The sequence below is a fragment of the Arachis ipaensis genome, chromosome B3, assembly GCF_059453495.1.
Source record: "Arachis ipaensis isolate K30076 ecotype BB chromosome B3, ASM5945349v1, whole genome shotgun sequence".
NCBI classification, from domain to species: Eukaryota; Viridiplantae; Streptophyta; class Magnoliopsida; order Fabales; family Fabaceae; genus Arachis; species Arachis ipaensis.
This window is the reverse complement of record NC_142438.1, coordinates 94,614,338-94,632,150: the sequence shown is the minus strand read 5'-3', so window position 1 is coordinate 94,632,150 and position 17,813 is coordinate 94,614,338. Positions and strand designations below refer to the sequence as shown.

Below are 17,813 nucleotides of genomic sequence, written 5' to 3'. Positions count from 1 at the left end.
ACGCTCACGCGCTCTGTCACAGCACGGCTAATCACCGGTTGGTTCTCGATCCGGTTGGAATAGGATTTACTATCCTTTTGCGTCTGTCACTAACGCCCAGCCTTCAAGAGTCTGAAGCTCGTCACAGTCATTCAATCCTTGAATCCTACTCGGAATACCACAGACAAGGTTTAGACTTTTCGGATTCTCATGAATGCTGCCATCAGTTCTAGCTTATACCACGGAGATTCTGATTAAGGAATCTAAGAGATACTCATTCAATCGTATATAGAACGGAGGTGGTTGTCAAGCACACGTTCATGATTTGAGGAAGGTGATGAGTGTCACAGCTCATCACCTCCATCACAGTTAAGCGCGAATGAACATCTTAGATAGGAACAAGCGTGTTTGAATGGAAAACAGAAATACTTGCATTAATTCATCAAGACACAGCAGAGCTCCTCACCCCCAACAATGGGGTTTAGAGACTCATGCCGTCAGAGAATAAAAGTTTAGATCTGAAATGTCATGAGATACAAAATAAGTCTCTAAAAGTTGTTTAAATACTAAACTAGTAGCCTAGGGTTACAAAATATGAGTGGACTATGATAGATGATGCAGAGATCCACTTCTGGGGCCCACTTGGTGTGCTGGGGCCCACTTGGTGTGTGCTGGGGCTGAGACTTTAAGCAATTCACGTGCAGAGGCCATTTGTGGAGTTGAACGCCAGTTTTTATGCCAGTTTGGGCGTTCAACTCCAGTTTTTGATCCTTTTCTGGCGCTGGACGCCAGAATTGGGCAGAGAACTGGCGTTGAACGCCAGTTTACGTCATCTATTCTTGTGCAAAGTATGGACTATTATATATTGCTGGAAAGCCCTGGATGTCTACTTTCCAACGCAATTGGAAGCATGCCATTTCGAGTTCTGTAGCTCCAGAAAATCCAATTTGAGTGCAGGGAGGTCAGAATCCAACAGCATTAGCAGTCCTTTTTCAGCCTGAATCAGATTTTTGCTCAGCTCCTTCAATTTCAGCCAGAAAAATACCTGAAATTACAGAAAAACACACAACTCATAGTAAAGTCCAGAAATATGAATTTTTCCTAAAAACTACTAGAAATAGACTAAAAACTAACTAAAACATACTCTAAACTATATGAAATTATCCCCAAAAAGCGTATAAAATATCCGCTCATCAATCATCTGTCCCGGATAGAGCCAGTAGAAGGGACGCCCCTCCCCTCTCTTGAGATCTCTGAGACTTTTCCGGATGAGCATTTATTTGCCATTCAGGAAACACCATGGTTTGCCGATATTGCAAACTATAAAGCTGCAAGGTTCATACCCAAGGAGTACAACAGGATACAAAAGAAAAAATTAATTACTGATGCAAAATACCACTTGTGGGATGAACCCTATCTCTTTAAGAGATGTGCAGACGGAATAATCCGTAGGTGTGTGCCTAGAGAAGAAGCACAGATGATCCTATGGCATTGCCATGGATCACAATACGGAGGCCACTTCGGAGGTGAGCGAACAGCCACCAAGGTCCTCCAATGTGGCTTCTATTGGCCCACACTCTATAAAGATTCCCGAGAGTTTGTACGTAATTGTGACAGCTGCCAAAGAGCTGGCAATCTGCCTCATGGTTACGCCATGCCTCAACAAGGAATCTTGGAGATTGAGTTGTTTGACGTATGGGGAATTGACTTCATGGGACCTTTCCCACCATCATACTCAAACACTTATATTCTGGTGGCAGTTGATTATGTATCAAAATGGGTTGAGGCCATTGCCACACCCACCAATGATACTAAAACGGTGCTGAAGTTCCTCCAGAAACATATCTTTAGCAGGTTCGGTGTCCCTAGAATACTAATCAGTGATGGGGGCACTCACTTCTGCAATAAACAGCTTTACTCTGCCATGGTTCGGTATGGGATTCGCCACAAGGTGGCTACTCCATATCATCCACAAACTAATGGGCAAGCTGAAGTCTCTAACAGAGAATTAAAGAGAATCCTGGAACGGACAGTAAATACCCGTAGAAAGGATTGGGCACGTAGCTTGGATGATGCTCTGTGGGCTTACAGAACAGCATTCAAGACCCCTATAGGAACCTCTCCATACCAACTCGTGTATGGTAAGGCATGTCACCTGCCCGTGGAACTGGAACATAAGGCCTACTGGGCAACCAAATTCCTAAACTTTGATGCTAAATTAGCAGGAGAAAAAAGATTGCTCCAGCTAAATGAGCTAGAGGAGTTCAGATTCACAGCTTTCGAAAATGCCAAGCTTTATAAAGAGAAATAAAAAAAGTGGCATGACAGAAAGCTGTCATCTAGAATCTTTGAACCAGGACAGAAGGTTCTGCTGTTCAACTCTAGACTCAGGCTATTCCCCGGGAAATTGAAATCCCGGTGGAGGGGACCATATGTGATTACAAGCGTATCACCATATGGTTATGTAGAGCTTCAAGATATTGACTCTGACAAGAAGTTCATTGTTAATGGACAGAGAATCAAGCACTATCGTGAAGGCAATGTTGAGCAAGAGTGCTCAAGGTTGAAGCTAGATTAAAAGCTCAGCAAGGTCCAGCTAAGGACATTAAAGAAGCGCTTGTTGGGAGGCAACCCAACTTTTATTTACTTTCATGGTTTTTCATGTTTTATTAGGTCCATGATCATGTGGAGTCACAAAATAAATATTAAAAATTGAAAACGGAATCAAAAATAGCAGAAGAAAAATCACACCCTGGAGGAAGCACCTGTCTGGCGTTCAACGCCAGAACAGAGCATGGTTCTGGCGCTGAACGCCCAAAATGGGCAACATCCTGGTGCTGAACGCCCAGAACAAGCATGGTTCTGGCGTTCAACGCCAAAAATGGCTAGTAAATGGGCGTTGAACGCCCAAAATGGGCACCAACCTGGCGCTGAACGCCCAGAGTTGTGTGCAAGGGCATTTCGCATGCCTAAATTGGTGCAGGGATGTAAATGCCTTGACACCTCAAGATCTGTGGACCTCACAGGATCATTTCAAGATCTGTGGATCCCACAGGATCCCCACCTTCCCTCCTCATAATCCTAGTTTTTTTCCACATCTTCTTCTTCATCTATTCCTTCTTCTTTTGCTCGAGGGCGAGCAACATTCTAAGTTTGGTGTGGTAAAACAATTATGTGAAGGATCTATAGCTCAGTGGTAGAACATGTGGCTGCAAATCAAGAGATCCCTGAGATACCTCAGGGGATGCACTTCCCTCCACATAATTATTGGAAGCAACTGAGGATAGAAATACCAAAAATCACTAGGAATCAAGCCACAAAGGCAAGGAAGAGACATAAAAGAGCTCAAGAACATCATTGGTTCCTCAAAAAGGAAATGCCATCATCACTAAGGTGGACTCGTTTCTTGTTCTTACTTTCTCTGTTTTTCGTTTTCTCTATATTAAGTGCTTATCTATGTTTGTGTCTTCATTACATGATCATTAGTAGTAATTAGTGTCTATTTTGATTTTATCCCCAATTAATTTATAGTCTATTTTTCTCATCATCAGCAAACATGAATAAAATAGTAGATCTTTTGAATAAGAGGCAATAAAATTTCGAGTTTTTAATAAAAAAAATTCTAATTAGTAACATGTGGTGGCAATGCTTTCTGTCTTCTGAATGAATGCTTGAACAGTGCATATGTCTTTTGAATTTGTTGTTTAAGACTGTTAAATATGTTGGCTCTTGAAAGAATGATGAACATGAGACATGTTATTAATAATCTGAAAAATCATAAAAATGATTCTTGAAGCAAGAAAAAGCAGCAAAGAACAAATCTTGCAGAAAAAAATATATATATAATAAAATATGCGAAAAAAAATATAGAAAGAAAAAGAAAAAGCAAGCAGAAAAAGCCAAAAGCTCTTAAAACCAAGAGGCAAGAGCAAAAAGCCAATAACCCTTAAAACCAAAAGGCAAGGGCAAATAAAAAGGATCCCAAGGCTTTGAGCATCAGTGGATAGGAGGGCCTAAAGGAATAAAATCCTGGTCTAAGCGGCTAAACCAAGCTATCCCTAACCATGTGCTTGTGGCGTGTAGGTGTCAAGTGAGAACTTGAGACTGAGCGGTTAAAGTCAAGGCCCAAAGCAAAAAGAAGAGTGTGCTTAAGAACCCTGGACGCCTCTAATTGGGGGCTTTAGCAAAGCTGAGCCACAATCTGAAAAGGTTCACCTAATTATGTGTCTGTGGCATTTATGTATCCGGTGGTAATACTGGAAAACAAAGTGCTTAGGGCCACGGCCAAAACTCATAAAATAGCTGTGTTCAAGAATTATCACACTGAAATAGGAGAATCAATAACACTATCTGAATTCTAAGTTCCTATAGATGCCAATCACTCTGAGCTTCAATGGATAAAGTGAGATGCGAAAACTGTTCAAAAGCAAAAAGCTACTAGTCCCGCTCATCTAATTAGAATCTGAGCTTCACTCAAAAACTCTGAAATATTATTGCTTCTCAACCTATTAGTCTTCTATTTTATTTGTCTAGTTGCTTGAGGACAAGCAACAGTTTAAGTTTGGTGTTGTGATGAGCGGATATTTTATACGCTTTTTGGGGTTAATTTCATATAGCTTTTAGTATGTTTTAGTTAGTTTTTAGTTTATTTTCATTAGTTTTTAGGAAAAATTCATATTTCTGGACTTTACTATGAGTTGTGTGTTTTTCTGTAATTTCAGGCATTTTTCTGGCTGAAATTGAGGGAGCTGAGCAAAAATCTGATTCAGGCTGAAAAAGGACTGCTGATGCTGTTGGATTCTGACCTCCCTGCACTCAAAGTAGATTTTCTGGAGCTACAGAACTCGAAATGGCGTGCTTCCAATTGCGTTGGAAAGTAGACATCCAGGGCTTTCCAGCAATATATAATAGTTCATACTTTGCTCAATGATAGATGACGTAAACTGGCGTTCAACGCCAGTTCTCTGCCCAATTCTGGCGTCCAGCGCCAGAAAAGGATTAAAAGTTGGAGTTCAACGCCAGAAATGGATCCAAACCTGGCGTTGAACGCCCAAAATGGCCTTATGCACATGAATTGCTTAAATCTCAGCCCCAGCACACACCAAGTGGGCCCCAGAAGTGGATCTCTATACCATCTGCTATAGTTTACTCATTTTCTGTAAACCTAGGCTACTAGTTTAGTGTTTAAACAACTTTTAGAGACTTATTTTGTATCTCATGACATTTAGTTCTGAACTTTGTACTCTTTGACGGCATGAGTCTCTAAACTCCATTGTTGGGGGTGAGGAGCTCTGCTGTGTCTCGATGAATTAATGCAAGTATTTCTGTTTTCCACTCAAACACGCTTGTTCCTATCTAAGATGTTCATTCGCGCTTAACTGTGATGAAGGTGATAATCCGTGACACTCATCACCTTCCTCAAACCATGAACGTGTGCCTGACAACCACCTCCGTTCTATATCCGATTGAATGAATATCTCTTAGATTCCTTAATCAGAATCTTCGTGGTATAAGCTAGAACTGATGGTGGCATTCATGAGAATCCGGAAAGTCTAAACCTTGTCTGTGGTATTCCGAGTAGGATTCTGGGATTGGATGGCTGTGACGAACTTCAAACTCACGAGTGCTGGGCGTAGTGACAGACGCAAAAGGATAGCAGATCCTATTCCGGTATGACTGAGAACCTGCAGATGATTAGCCGTGCGGTGACAGCGCACTTGGAATCTTTTCACTGGAAGGATGGATGGTAACCATTGACAACGGTGATCCACCTACACACAGCTTGCCATAGGAGGACGTGCGTGCGTGAATCAGCAGACAGAGGAAAGCAGAGATTCAGAAGACAAAGCATCTCCAAAACTCCAACATATTCTCCATTACTGCATAACAAGTAACTTTTAATTCATGCTCTCCTGTTTATTCGCAATTCAACTGATAAACATAATTGACTTCCTGACTAAGATTTACAAGGTAACCATAGATTGCTTCAAACCAACAATCTCCGTGGGATTCGACCCTTACTCACGTAAGGTATTACTTGGACGACCCAGTGCACTTGCTGGTTAGTGGTACGAGTTGTGAAAAGTGTAATTCACAATTCGTGCACCAGTTGTATGGAAGATCTGTGACAAAGACTGATTTAAAAGAACATGCTGAAATTAATGAAATCAAGAATTAGCACAAAGAGGAAGTGTCCAGTCTGAAGGATAAACTTGGACACATGGAGGCCCAACAGCAAAAACAAGACGAAGAAATTCATGGGTTGTGAAATATGATCAAGTTATTACTGCAGCGATCGGAACCTGGAATGAGACCAGAAGAACTAGAAGCTTTATTACAAGACACCCAACAGTCTCCTATTGATGCGAATAGCGGCCATGGATCAACACATTTTCCAAACTTAGATGTGGTATGTCCTTATCTATTCCTTGTTCCATAGTTTTTTACTTGCATTTACATTAATTGCTATGGCTGGAAATGTTTTTTGGCTTTATTAACACTGAAGTTGTATTGCTATGGCTGAAATTTGTTTGTGTAATTCTGGTTGTTGTATTTTTGATTTTGTGCACTTGGTACATATGAATTTGTCCCTATATCTAATTTAAGTGTGAAAGTCTGGTTAATTAGTGCATGAAAAATGCTATAGGGACATATCAGGATTGTGCTAAAGGAAATAGAAGAAAGAAACACCTGTAGATTTTCATGGTTTGAATGAAACAAGATAATACATAATTCCTTGAATTCACCTCTTCTGCCGTGACCATGTTATTTTTTTTTAGTATATGCTTTCTTGGTTTACTATGTCTACGTATTCCATTTAATTTTTATAATTACGAATATCATTATGAATATTTTTTTAACTACTTTTCTATATAATTATGCAGGGTAACAATGAAAATTAAGCAATGAAGATTAAGTTGACTATTATTATGGTTTATTGGCTAAGATAGAGTGCTATTTAGAATCTTTACATGTATGGTTGACTAATGATTTTTATTAGAAGATACTTTTATTGGCTAAGTGATATTATGGTTTTGATATGGCTATGCTTACTTTAGTTTGAGATGTATAAATTTTTACAGTTAACTTCATTCTAGTACTTTTGGATCAATGTTATAAATATATTTTGGTTAGAGATATTTTTTATTATATAAAGAAATTATTTAGTATAATTATGTATTTATTTTTATTTTGTAATATTCAACTCATTTATACATGTATCATATTAACTATTATGTTGTATTAATTATTATTATTATTATTATTATTATTATTATTATTATTATTATTATTATTATTATTATTATTATTATTATTATATATAGAAAAAAGACCTAAGACTACACTTATATACAGTAGTTATAGTATACAAAAAAAAAACGAGGCCTAAGGCTACACTTATATACAGTAGCTATAGTATACAAAAAAAAAGAGGGACCTAAGGCTACGCTTATAAAAAGTAGCTATGGTATACAATGTGGCTACGCTTTACAAGTGATGCAGTAGCGTTGAAAACGTAGCCTATTCTGGAAGAATGAAAGCTGAAAAGCGTAGCCTTTGGTCCTGAACAGCATCACTTGAAAAGCCTAGCCTATTCCCAAACGCCAAAAGTGTAGCCCTTGGTGCAGAAAAGCGTAGCCTTTGAGAATAGGCAACGGCCAAATAGGAATCACCCCAAAAAGCGTAGCCGTAGCCCAAAAAGCGTAGTCATAGCCTAAGGGATCATTTTTTTTCACTTTTGGCTACACTTTTCAAGTATACCTGAATGGGTGTTTTTCTTGTAGTGAAAATTTAAGGAGACAGTTACTTATTTGGATAAGTGCTGACTGCTTTGTTGGTGTTGACTTCGACCTCTTAGTGAAGGTCGGTAAGTGAAAACCATCCTTTTGGATTGGGCCCCTTGTCTTGATTTGGGTTTGGCTTACATTCTGGATCAAGGTATGAACAGTTGATAATACATGATATTATATTTCATAAAAAGATAAATGTTATTTTTAATTATTAAAATATTATATTCATATTTACATTACATTCATTCTTGTATTATAGTATTTAAGTTTGCTAAACATATATATTAAGTGATAAATTTTTTTAAACACTAAAATATATAATATATTTATAATTTTATCTAAACTTAAGATTAATTTTTAATTTTTTATTAAATAATTTTTATATATAAAATTAATTCATTTTAATTTTGCGTTGTGCGCGAGTTTAAATTTAGTTGGTATAATCTTGAGAAAATACTTAGTTTGGTCCCTGAAGTTACACCCGAGTTTCAATTTAGTTCCTAAATTTTTCAAATTTTAATCACGTTAGTCCCTACAGTAATTTTCGTCACAGAGTCAATTTAAAAAATTTGAAGACTAAATTGAGACAATTAAAACTTTAAGGACTAAATTGAGACCCGAGTAAAACTTCAAGGATTAAATTGAGTATTATCTCGTATAATCTCACATCTATTCAGCTTGTATATGATGTTATATGATGTTACTCCATAGAAGCTTCATGAATTCAAGCCTATCTACATTTTCAAGCTTGATTTGATCTTCATGAAATACATGCAATACAAATTTCACGAGGATCGGAGTCCAAGTCTGCGTTTGTTTTCAGAGACAGGACAGACCATGACACTGGGACAGAGATAATAGGACGAAAACACTAAAAATTATTGTTTGTGTATTGTGTTTGGATATGATGTACAAGACACTAATGTAATGTCCAGTATTATGTTTGGATACACATGGACAAGACTAAAATATTATATGAAATGACTAAAATAACCATATGATTTCAAATTTTCTATATCAAGTACAAACTAATTTAATAGAAAATGAAAGTACGTAGGAGTACAGACGAAACTTAAAAAAACGTTTGAAGAGACCAAAAATTTTAATAAAAAAATATATAATAGTATTTATATTAAAATAAAAATTATAAATATATTTATTTCATTTTTAAATTTATTATTAATATGTAGGAATACATATGGTTAAGATTAATAAAAAAAATAGATCTGAGTTTGATTAATAAAAAATTTTGTTTAGGTTAATATGCCAAATTAATTTTAAATAAAAAATCAGTTTTAAAAAAGAATCCGTTTTTACTTTTTACATGAAAAAAAAAGTTTTTGCACATAAAAATCTATTTTTATTTAAAAAACTAATTTTTTTTAATCTAAAGACTGATTTTTTTTTAAAATTATATAAAATCAATTATAATTTATAAAATATTTTTTAGCATTTTAAAATATCAATTTTACTTTTAATAATATTTATTTTTCAAAAGTTTTAAGACTAATTATAGAAAAAATAAGAAGGGATAATAGTAAAATAATAAAAAATATCTATGAATAGAGAGGGAAACAAAATTTATAAAAAAGTCCGTGTCTACTCTTCCAAATTTCGTGTCCATCATTATTTTTCGTAAAAGAGTGGATACAAAAATATAAAAAACTGTCTCGGAGACAATGTGTTCCGTGTCCATATCTCTGCTTTCAAACATATTTTAAACATGTACTGTCCATGTGTTCTGTCTCTGAAAATAAACGCTACTTATGCGACAGTCCCACCTTTGCTAACATTGACAACAACTCCTTATATATGTCGTCCTCCCAATTCCGGAGGGCTCTTTTCCATTGTATACTTAACAATTAATCTCATCGCAAATTTCACAATCACTAATTATACATTCTTTGTTTGCAGCAATCTGGAACAATCTTGGAAATCTTTCAGTCAATTTGTCTTTTTTTAACTACAAGTGTCTCCAAAATTTAGTTTTTCTCCTATCCCCAACCGCAATCCTCTGCCTGTCTTGAAAGCATTTTACCATTCTTTCATTTCTAGCCATAATACCCCTTATATCCGCCATATACCAACATGCCCCTTATTCAATTGATATATCAAGAACTTATCCTCCTTCAAGTTATTACACGAACTTATTATCTTTTTTTTTTAAGTGGACATCCTTTTCTATCAAATCTCCACTACCACTTAATCTACCAGATTAACTTTTAATATATCGGATTAAGAGATACCATCGAAAAAAAATATAAGAAATTTTTTGTTTTATTATGGCCCCATGTCACTAATTTGTAGAAGTTGTCACACACTTATAAATTAAAATGGAAAAGTCTAAGAGACCAACAACTTTTTTAAATTTTGTCCAGCATATAACCAGCAAAGAAAAGTGAGTCATTGGATGAAATCTCATACCAATTTCACACCATTAAAACCATTATTGATGACTATTTGATGGTTACAAATCACAAAAGTTGCTGGCCTCCTAGTATTCCCCAATTATAATGTCATAGTCTTTTCTAAGAAGTATTTATTATTGGCACCTATTCAAATAAAGAGGCTAAAAACATCTTTTTAAAAAAAATTGTGTTAAAAGTGTATTTTGTGTTTATATTTTCCTTAAAAAAAAATATCACTTTTATAATGTATCAAAATCAAACCTTACAATTTATCATCCAATAATAAAAAAAAAATATTTTCATACGAAGATAATTATAAAATTGTCATGGTAGTATCCACCTTTATTATTATCTTTCTTTTGTTTAACGTGCGAAGAGCGTGACTTTAAATATCTTGGTTGATTATCTTGAATTCAAATCCATATAGAAACAAGAACCAAGCTTATCAAAAAATAGAAACAAGAATAAAATAATTGTAAATAATAATAATATTACAGGAAAGAAGACAAGCCTTTGTTGATGCAATATGGTATGTGCTACAACCTCCCCCCCAAATTCCTTGTCCCCGTATAATATTACATCCATCAATATCATGCATGAAGAACCAAAATAGAACGCTGATAGAAAATCCAATCCATGCATGCATGCATGCATTATTACTATATTGCATTGTTCTAGAAATTGATTTCACCAGACAGTGTCCTTGTAGACCCTACATCTGCATCATCAGCAACAGTGAAAAAATCATCTTCTTGATCCTTCTCTCTAATCTCTTCAATCTTCTCAACTGCTTCTTTCAAGTCCCACCTTTTCTCCAAATCCTCTTCACAACACGCCATCGCAATATTCAACAGCTTCACCATCTCTCCCTCACTGGTCTTGATCGCTCCCATTAACTCCTTATCAAAGACCTCCTTGGTCCATTCTTCTGGGGCAATGGAACGAACCCAATTTGCGAGACTCACCTCGCTCCCTTTACCCTGCTGCAAGAAATTCTCAGGGAACTTGCCAGTGAGAATCTCCAGGATCAAGATTCCAAGGCACCACACGTCAGTCTTCTTTGTGATTCTTCCATTGTTCAAGTACTCTGGGGACTTGTACACAACCATGATGTCCTTGGCGAGTTCCTGGTTTATAAGTGGGATCAATCCGTAGTCACAGAGGAGTGGCTCAAGAGATTCTGTTAGAAGAATATTGCACGATTTAAGGTTTCCATGTGGTGCTATAAGGCTTGGCAAGTCCTTGAATAGATATTCAAGACCTTTGGTTATTCCTTTCACAATCTTCAACCTCGCTGGCCAATCAAGACTTTCTAGCCCAAGACTTTGGTATCCTAAAAATGAAAAGAAGCACAAGATTAGAGAGGTTATTTTCAATCAATATAAAGAGTAATCTATGATGAAAAAGAATTTCAATACATACCATGAAGGCGAACAGCCAAACTTCCATTCTTAACTAAGTCAGTAACCAAGAGCTTCTCCTCCTTTCTGTAGTAGTAAGCCACAAGAGGAAGCAGACTTGGGTGATTCAACCTTCCAATCCTTCTCATGTGTTCATGGAACTCGTCCCTTCCTACATTGTTCATCTGCTTGTACCTCTTCACCACTATCATTTGCCCTTTGGGTAGAGAAGCCTTGTATGAAGAACTGAAACATCCACTTCCCATGATCTCAGCCGAAGCTCTCAGCAAATCGTGTAGCTCGAATTTCTCTCCGTCTTCCCTTATGAACGACAACTTCATGTGATCCCCTCCTCTTCTGCTGTGGTTGGAGCTTACCGATCTAATTGACCTGCTTCTGATCTCATTCCCAAATTGATTTGATTTCCCTTTCCTCAGTTGCGGTGCGCCTATTTCTTGACTCTCCATCGATGATTCTATTTCTCTTTTTTTCGCTTGTTTCCTACGGTAAAAAAGGATGAACATTACTACTGCAATCACTATCAATGCCACCACCACAGCTACGACAACCACAACAATGCTCATGGTTGTGTGCTTCCTCTTGTCGTCGTTGTTCTGGTTCTGGTTCTGATTCTGATTCTGGTCTTGGTTCTGCTTCTTACATTCTCCCATAGGCGGTCCACATAACTCTTCATTACCTGCAATTCACGCATACTTATTAAGAGTTTTAACATCCTCATCACATAACTAATAATCATAGACATGCATGCAAACTGGCATATTCTCTATTACCAGAAAAGGAAGCAGAGGGCATCTTGGACATGGAATCTGGAATTGGGCCTTGCAACTTGTTGTTTGCGAAGTTAACTGAGGTCAATGAAGTCTGCGGCAAGTTGGGAACAGGCCCAGTAAATTGATTGCCATCCAACTTCAACTCCATAAGCTTTGGCAATTTGGTCAGAGAACCTTCCGGAATAGGACCCGTAAGCTTATTGTTTGACAAATAGATTTTCTTCAACCATACCATGCCTTGGAAGGCGTTGTCCGGAAGAACACCAGAAAACTTATTGTTTGAAAGGTATACCGACCTCAAACCGTTTAGCTTGTTGATTTGTGGCATTGGACCCTCAAGTTCATTATTCATGAAACTTATGGTTCTAAGATTTGGTAAACCCTTGAGAGAATCGACATCAATGACACCCTTGAGCCCCATACCCTCAAGCTGCAGCCCGGTTACTACCCCATTATTGCAAAGAACACCTTTCCAGTTTGCTTTTCTACCTGAACACGGAGTCGTAGATGGTGTCCATGAAGATAACTCTTTGGTGTTCTGTAATTTATCCTTCACGGCGAGGAGCAGTTCCGATTCTGTGGCTCCGTGAGAGGGAACAACAACAACACCGCACACTACGAGAACAATGGATATTGTGATGCAATAAGAGCTACAAACAGTGAATGCCATTAATTAATTAACGAAGACGGGGAGAAGGAGAAGAAGAGCCGGTAGGCACGCACACGCGCACTAGGGGCGGCGTGCGCCCTCGAGGAGGGACTGTGTGGCAGTGATGGAAGAGAAGAGGTATAACAATGGGTCAGTCTAGAGGGGGAGAAAGAAGGAATGACGATTTGGAAGGTGGACAAGTTTTGATGGCATTGAAGTTGAAGGGTGAGAATGAGAATAGGAGATGGAGACGGTGTGTTAATTCAGAGTGACGATGATCGACATGTTGACCAAGTCTTCCATCTTTTTGTTTGTGAGAATTACCCGGCCAACCCTTTATATGTCACAGGGACTACAACACTTTTTTCCAATGCAATACCCTATTTTTAACGATTTCTGCTGACTCCACCTTGACCATACCATAAAACAACACATAACAGACATTGAAATCTCTTCCTACCTGCACTCCCTTGTCCACTTAATAACAACATTATGTCTAAACCAACTTCCACCGTGGCGGATAACAGAATGCGTCGTTTCACGTAACTGTATGCTATTGCTATACACGGAAATCTATGTTTACACATGCTATGTTCAGAAGTCGTTTAGCTTTGCCGCTGTTTTCTGTTCATAGTTCGGTAGAAAGAAGATTCAAGTACATTCTATCCAATTACAAAGATGAAGGAAGTTGACAGGTACCTGGAATAACAAAAACAGACAATCTTATGGGCAAGGGCGGGCCCTCTGCTTTGCTTAACACACTCAGGCTTGTCATCATTCCAAATCATCAAACTCAAGGATGTTGTTCTTATCTTATCTATGCCAAACAACGTTAAAATTGTCACTCTTATTTTATAACTTAAAATAATGTAAAATAATATAATTTACTGCTAATTGCATGCTCTTAAAAATAACAAATTTAATTTATCACATAATCTATATTAATAGAAACTCAAACAACTCAACAATTTTTAATTTGACCAGTATAAATATTAAATTATCTTTAATAAATAATTTTATTAATTTATGTGTGTAAATTTCAAAAAATATGAGTATAAATTATATTAACTTATATATACAACCTCTAATAAATATAAGTACAAATTATATGTTTTTTGTTTGCAAACACCTGCAAATATGAGTGCAAACATCACGTAACATTGTTCTTGTTCGGTAGGTCGGGTACCGGACGGTTTGGGTCAGGATCCTGAGGTCAACGCCTCGGATGGTGGAGGAGCTCGTCTGGTCGTGGATTCTTGGTTCCGGGTGAGCGAGGTCCCGAGCACTTCTGATGGAGAGGGGTGCCACCTGCAAAGACACTCCGACGCCCTTGTCAGAATATGTGCAGGCGGAGAGGGAATGATGTGTGAGTGTGACGTACCTTGGGGGGAGAGCCAGTCTCCCCCTTATATACATGTCAGTAGTGGGCCCCTTCAATGGCCAGGCCCATACCCTCAAGAGCGCTGTCCTTCGGCTGTGTGCAAGCCGTACGGGACGCGTGTCCGGGTCGGGCGGAAGGCGGATTATATGGCCGGCGAGAACTCGGGTCGGGTCGACCCGCGCGAGTTTGGGCCAGGCCGTAACAGTGCCCCCGACGCGTCAGCGATGGCCGTGGGGGCTATTGGTGGCGCGTGATGTTCATCCTCGTGCGTTGTCGTCGGGTCGGCTGATCGTGGGAGGGACGCGTCTCTTGCGCGCGTCTCTTGATCTGCTGTGGCATCTGTTTGCCGTTTCGTTCTCCGCGCTGGGCATTTAATGCTCATAATGATTTGAAAAAACCCGCGCGCAAAGACTATTTTGCCCTCGCTTCCTTTCGCGCTTTTGGGGGTGGTTTTTAAACAGTTTTCCCCCTATCTACTCCCCACTCTTATCACTTCCAACTTCTTCTCTCCCTAACATCCAAAGCTTCCTGCGCGAACTCCTTCCTGCTTCAACTTCCAGCCCAGATTTCTTTCATCGTTCCAGGTAATCTTCTGATTTCTCCCTTCTGGTGTCTGTGTTATGCTCTGTTATTGTGTGATTTGTTGTTTGCATCTACTGCATGGCTGGTTTTATTTTTGTTAAGAGGTTTTTCCAGTGTTGGGATAGGTGGGTTAGGAGAGGGGTACCATTCCAGGATAGGCCTTTTTGGGTGGTTTGTGAGGTAGGCGTAGTTTTTAGCCGTATCTGGTCATGATTGAGTTGAAAAGGCATAGCTTCCGAGTTTTTTCCGGGTTCCCGACCTCATAGACTAACGGAGTGGTACCCCGCTGTAGGTATGCCTCGTGTTGTCTCCCGGTCTTCCGGATCCGCTGCGGCTTACGACCCGTATGCTTGGGTGACGGACGATATAAGGAGTTCACCCAACCAGATGGACTTGGAGGAATTAACGGAGTTCCGGCAAGCCGGTTACCTGTGTGGGGGTACTGACGAGGAGGCCAACTACGAGGCCATTGTCCCGCTTCCTCGTGAGCGTATTTATGAGCTCAACTTTCATTCTCCTCGCGTCCCCGATTGGATTTGGTTTTACAAGTCCATGTTTACACAAGTCGGTGTTCGGATACCGTTCTCCGATTTTCAAATGGCGCTGCTGAACCGGATATCCGTCTGTCCGTCTCAACTTCATCCGAACAGCTGGGCTTCGATCCGCTGCTTCGAGATGGTCTGCGAGTACTTGGAGTTACCGGCGTCGGTGGACGTTTTTCTCTTTTATTTCAACCTTACCAACCCCTCCAAGCAGGGGAAAGCAAGAAAAGGGTTTCTTTCTTTCCGTGCTGCCCAGGGTAGGAAGATTTTTAGCCTTTTTGAGGATTCCTACCATGGTTTCAAAGATAAGTATTTCAAGGTTCGCCCTGTCAAGGGTCGCCATCCCTTCTGGTTGTCGTTAGAGGGAGAGCGCCTTATCCAGACTTACTGGAGCTTTGGCGCGGGGTCGAATCCTTTCGTGAAAGTGTCGTACAAGAGGTTGTCGGCTGTAGATAAACAGATAGCGGACGTTCTTTTTGCTATCTTTGAAAAGAATCCCGTGAACCCCCATCTTCTCATGGGTGAACGGGAGGCCGGCCGGAGCTATATTCGTGAGTTCTTTTTCTCGTTTGTATATGTTTCTTGCTTCTTATGTTTGTCGGTTTGACGGTTAACGTTCTTGTTGTTTGGTGCAGTGGAAATGTCTGCTACCGTGACTGGTCTCGAGAACCTGATGAAGACCTTTTTTGACGCTAGTGATGATGAGAATGCCGGAGAGAAGGATGCCGGCAAGTCGGAGGGCCCATCAGGGGAAAAGACGGGCCAAGCTTCCCCTGCTCATGATACCGAAGCGTCGGGAAAGCAAGGCTTGGGGGTCAGGCTTCCCCTTTTCACGAAGAGGGACCTGCAGACGGGCAGGCGACTCACACCCCTCAGCCAGATAGTGACGTGGAGCTTATCCACACTCCTAGGAAGCGAAAGATGTCTTCTAGCCCGGAAGGGGTCCTTACCGTAATGGAGAGGAATTTTGATGCTTCTAAGTTCATTGATTCCCAACTGATACCGGGGACAGAAGAGCACTTTCATGCAACCGAGCTGTCCGGGCAGGCGAGGTGGATGTATCGCACCTTGCTTCGCGGGGCCGTGATAGCTCGGAAGGCCGAGTTTGAGTTATCCGGTATGGAGGCGCTTCGGAGGAAGCTTGAGTCTTCTGTTAAGGCGAACAATGATTTTAAGGCTCAAGTTGAACTCCTCCAAGGTCAGCTGTCCGAGATGGGGGGGAAGCTTAATGCTGCTGAGGAGAAGTCCTCGTTTGTTGCGGAGAGGTTGAAGGCGTCCGACGAGACCGTGGCCCGGCTTCTTGAGCGTGAGATGACACTGGAGGGTCAACTGAACGCCGCTCAGGGCCGGGTTGTAGCGTTGGAGAGGGAACGGGAGCAGGCTATCTCAGAGGCGAAGGCCGCCAAGGCAGAGGCCGTTGAGCTTAAGAAGAAGCTTAAGGTGGCCAAGGAACAAGGGAAGAGTGCCATCTTGATGACCGAGGACGCCCTGAAAGCTCAGCTGAAGATTGCTGCTCCTGATTTCGAGACGTCGTCAATTGGTGTTTTCAAAACTATCCAAGACGGGAAAATTGTTGATATGCCGAGAAAGTGACGTCTCATAACTTAGGATATTTTGTAATGTATTTGTTGAACAACTTGTTGGTCCTTTGTCGTTTTGTTTGCCTTGAACAATTTTACTTGTCCGTTGTGTATTTTGACGCTTTGTAAGTTATCGTTGTTTGGTTGCTATGATTTTTTGCTTGTTTCATTATTTTGTCGTGTTGTCGTTTTCGTGTTACCGTTCATTCTGGGCGGGCTTATGTCTTGTGCCCGTCTTGCCGTTTTCATATTTGGTAGCGGTTCGAACCGATTCGGTCGTGTAGTCGTCGGATTGGTTGAGGCCTATGAGCCGTCTGGCTCCCGGGGTGATCAGTCCCGGGATGCCGTTTTAGATTAAGTCACGAGGGACAGATATCAAGTAAGAGAGTTTTAACGAAAAATAAAAATTTGAACAAGTAAAAATTACTCGACAGTTGGGTAAGTATTTGACAAGGTAAGTAAACAAGTTGAATTAACATGTGGATGGGGCGAATACTAACTCTCTGGCTAGGCTCTCTGGTCGTTGAGCCGGTGGGTCAGGAGTAGAACCTCTTTAGGTTGCTTGCGTTCCATGTTCTGGGTATTTCCTTGCCGTCCAGTTTTTCGAGTTTGTAAGCGCCCTTGCCGAGTACCTCCCTTACCCTGTAGGGGCCTTCCCAATTTACCGCCAGCTTGCCTTCTCCTGGGGTCGGGACGCCGATGTCGTTGCGT

The 17,813-nt window shown here is 39.9% G+C and overlaps 1 protein-coding gene across 1 annotated transcript; it reads right to left on the bottom strand.

The window, feature by feature from the left end:
* Window positions 1–10,688: 10,688 nt before the first annotated feature.
* Window positions 10,689–13,419, bottom strand: LOC107633360 (pollen receptor-like kinase 4). Its single transcript, XM_016336996.3, has 3 exons — window positions 12,369–13,419; window positions 11,600–12,274; window positions 10,689–11,510 (listed from the first exon to the last, which is right to left on the bottom strand). Exons 1-3 carry the CDS (start codon window positions 13,036–13,038, stop codon window positions 10,852–10,854), a joined length of 2,004 nt encoding a protein of 667 aa, XP_016192482.1. The 5' UTR covers window positions 13,039–13,419; the 3' UTR covers window positions 10,689–10,851.
* Between the last annotated feature and the right edge of the window lie 4,394 nt (window positions 13,420–17,813).

What these genes read in the sequence shown, in the direction of transcription:
- LOC107633360 (XM_016336996.3), bottom strand. Translation starts at nt 13,038, where the DNA reads ATGGCATTCACTGTTTGTAGCTCTTATTGCATCACAATATCCATTGTT. An exon ending in GCCCTCTGCTTCCTTTTCTG is followed by an intron (nt 12,275 to 12,368) that starts GTAATAGAGAAT and finishes CGTGAATTGCAG; the next exon opens with GTAATGAAGAGTTATGTGGA. An exon ending in TTTGGCTGTTCGCCTTCATG is followed by an intron (nt 11,511 to 11,599) that starts GTATGTATTGAA and finishes TTTCATTTTTAG; the next exon opens with GATACCAAAGTCTTGGGCTA.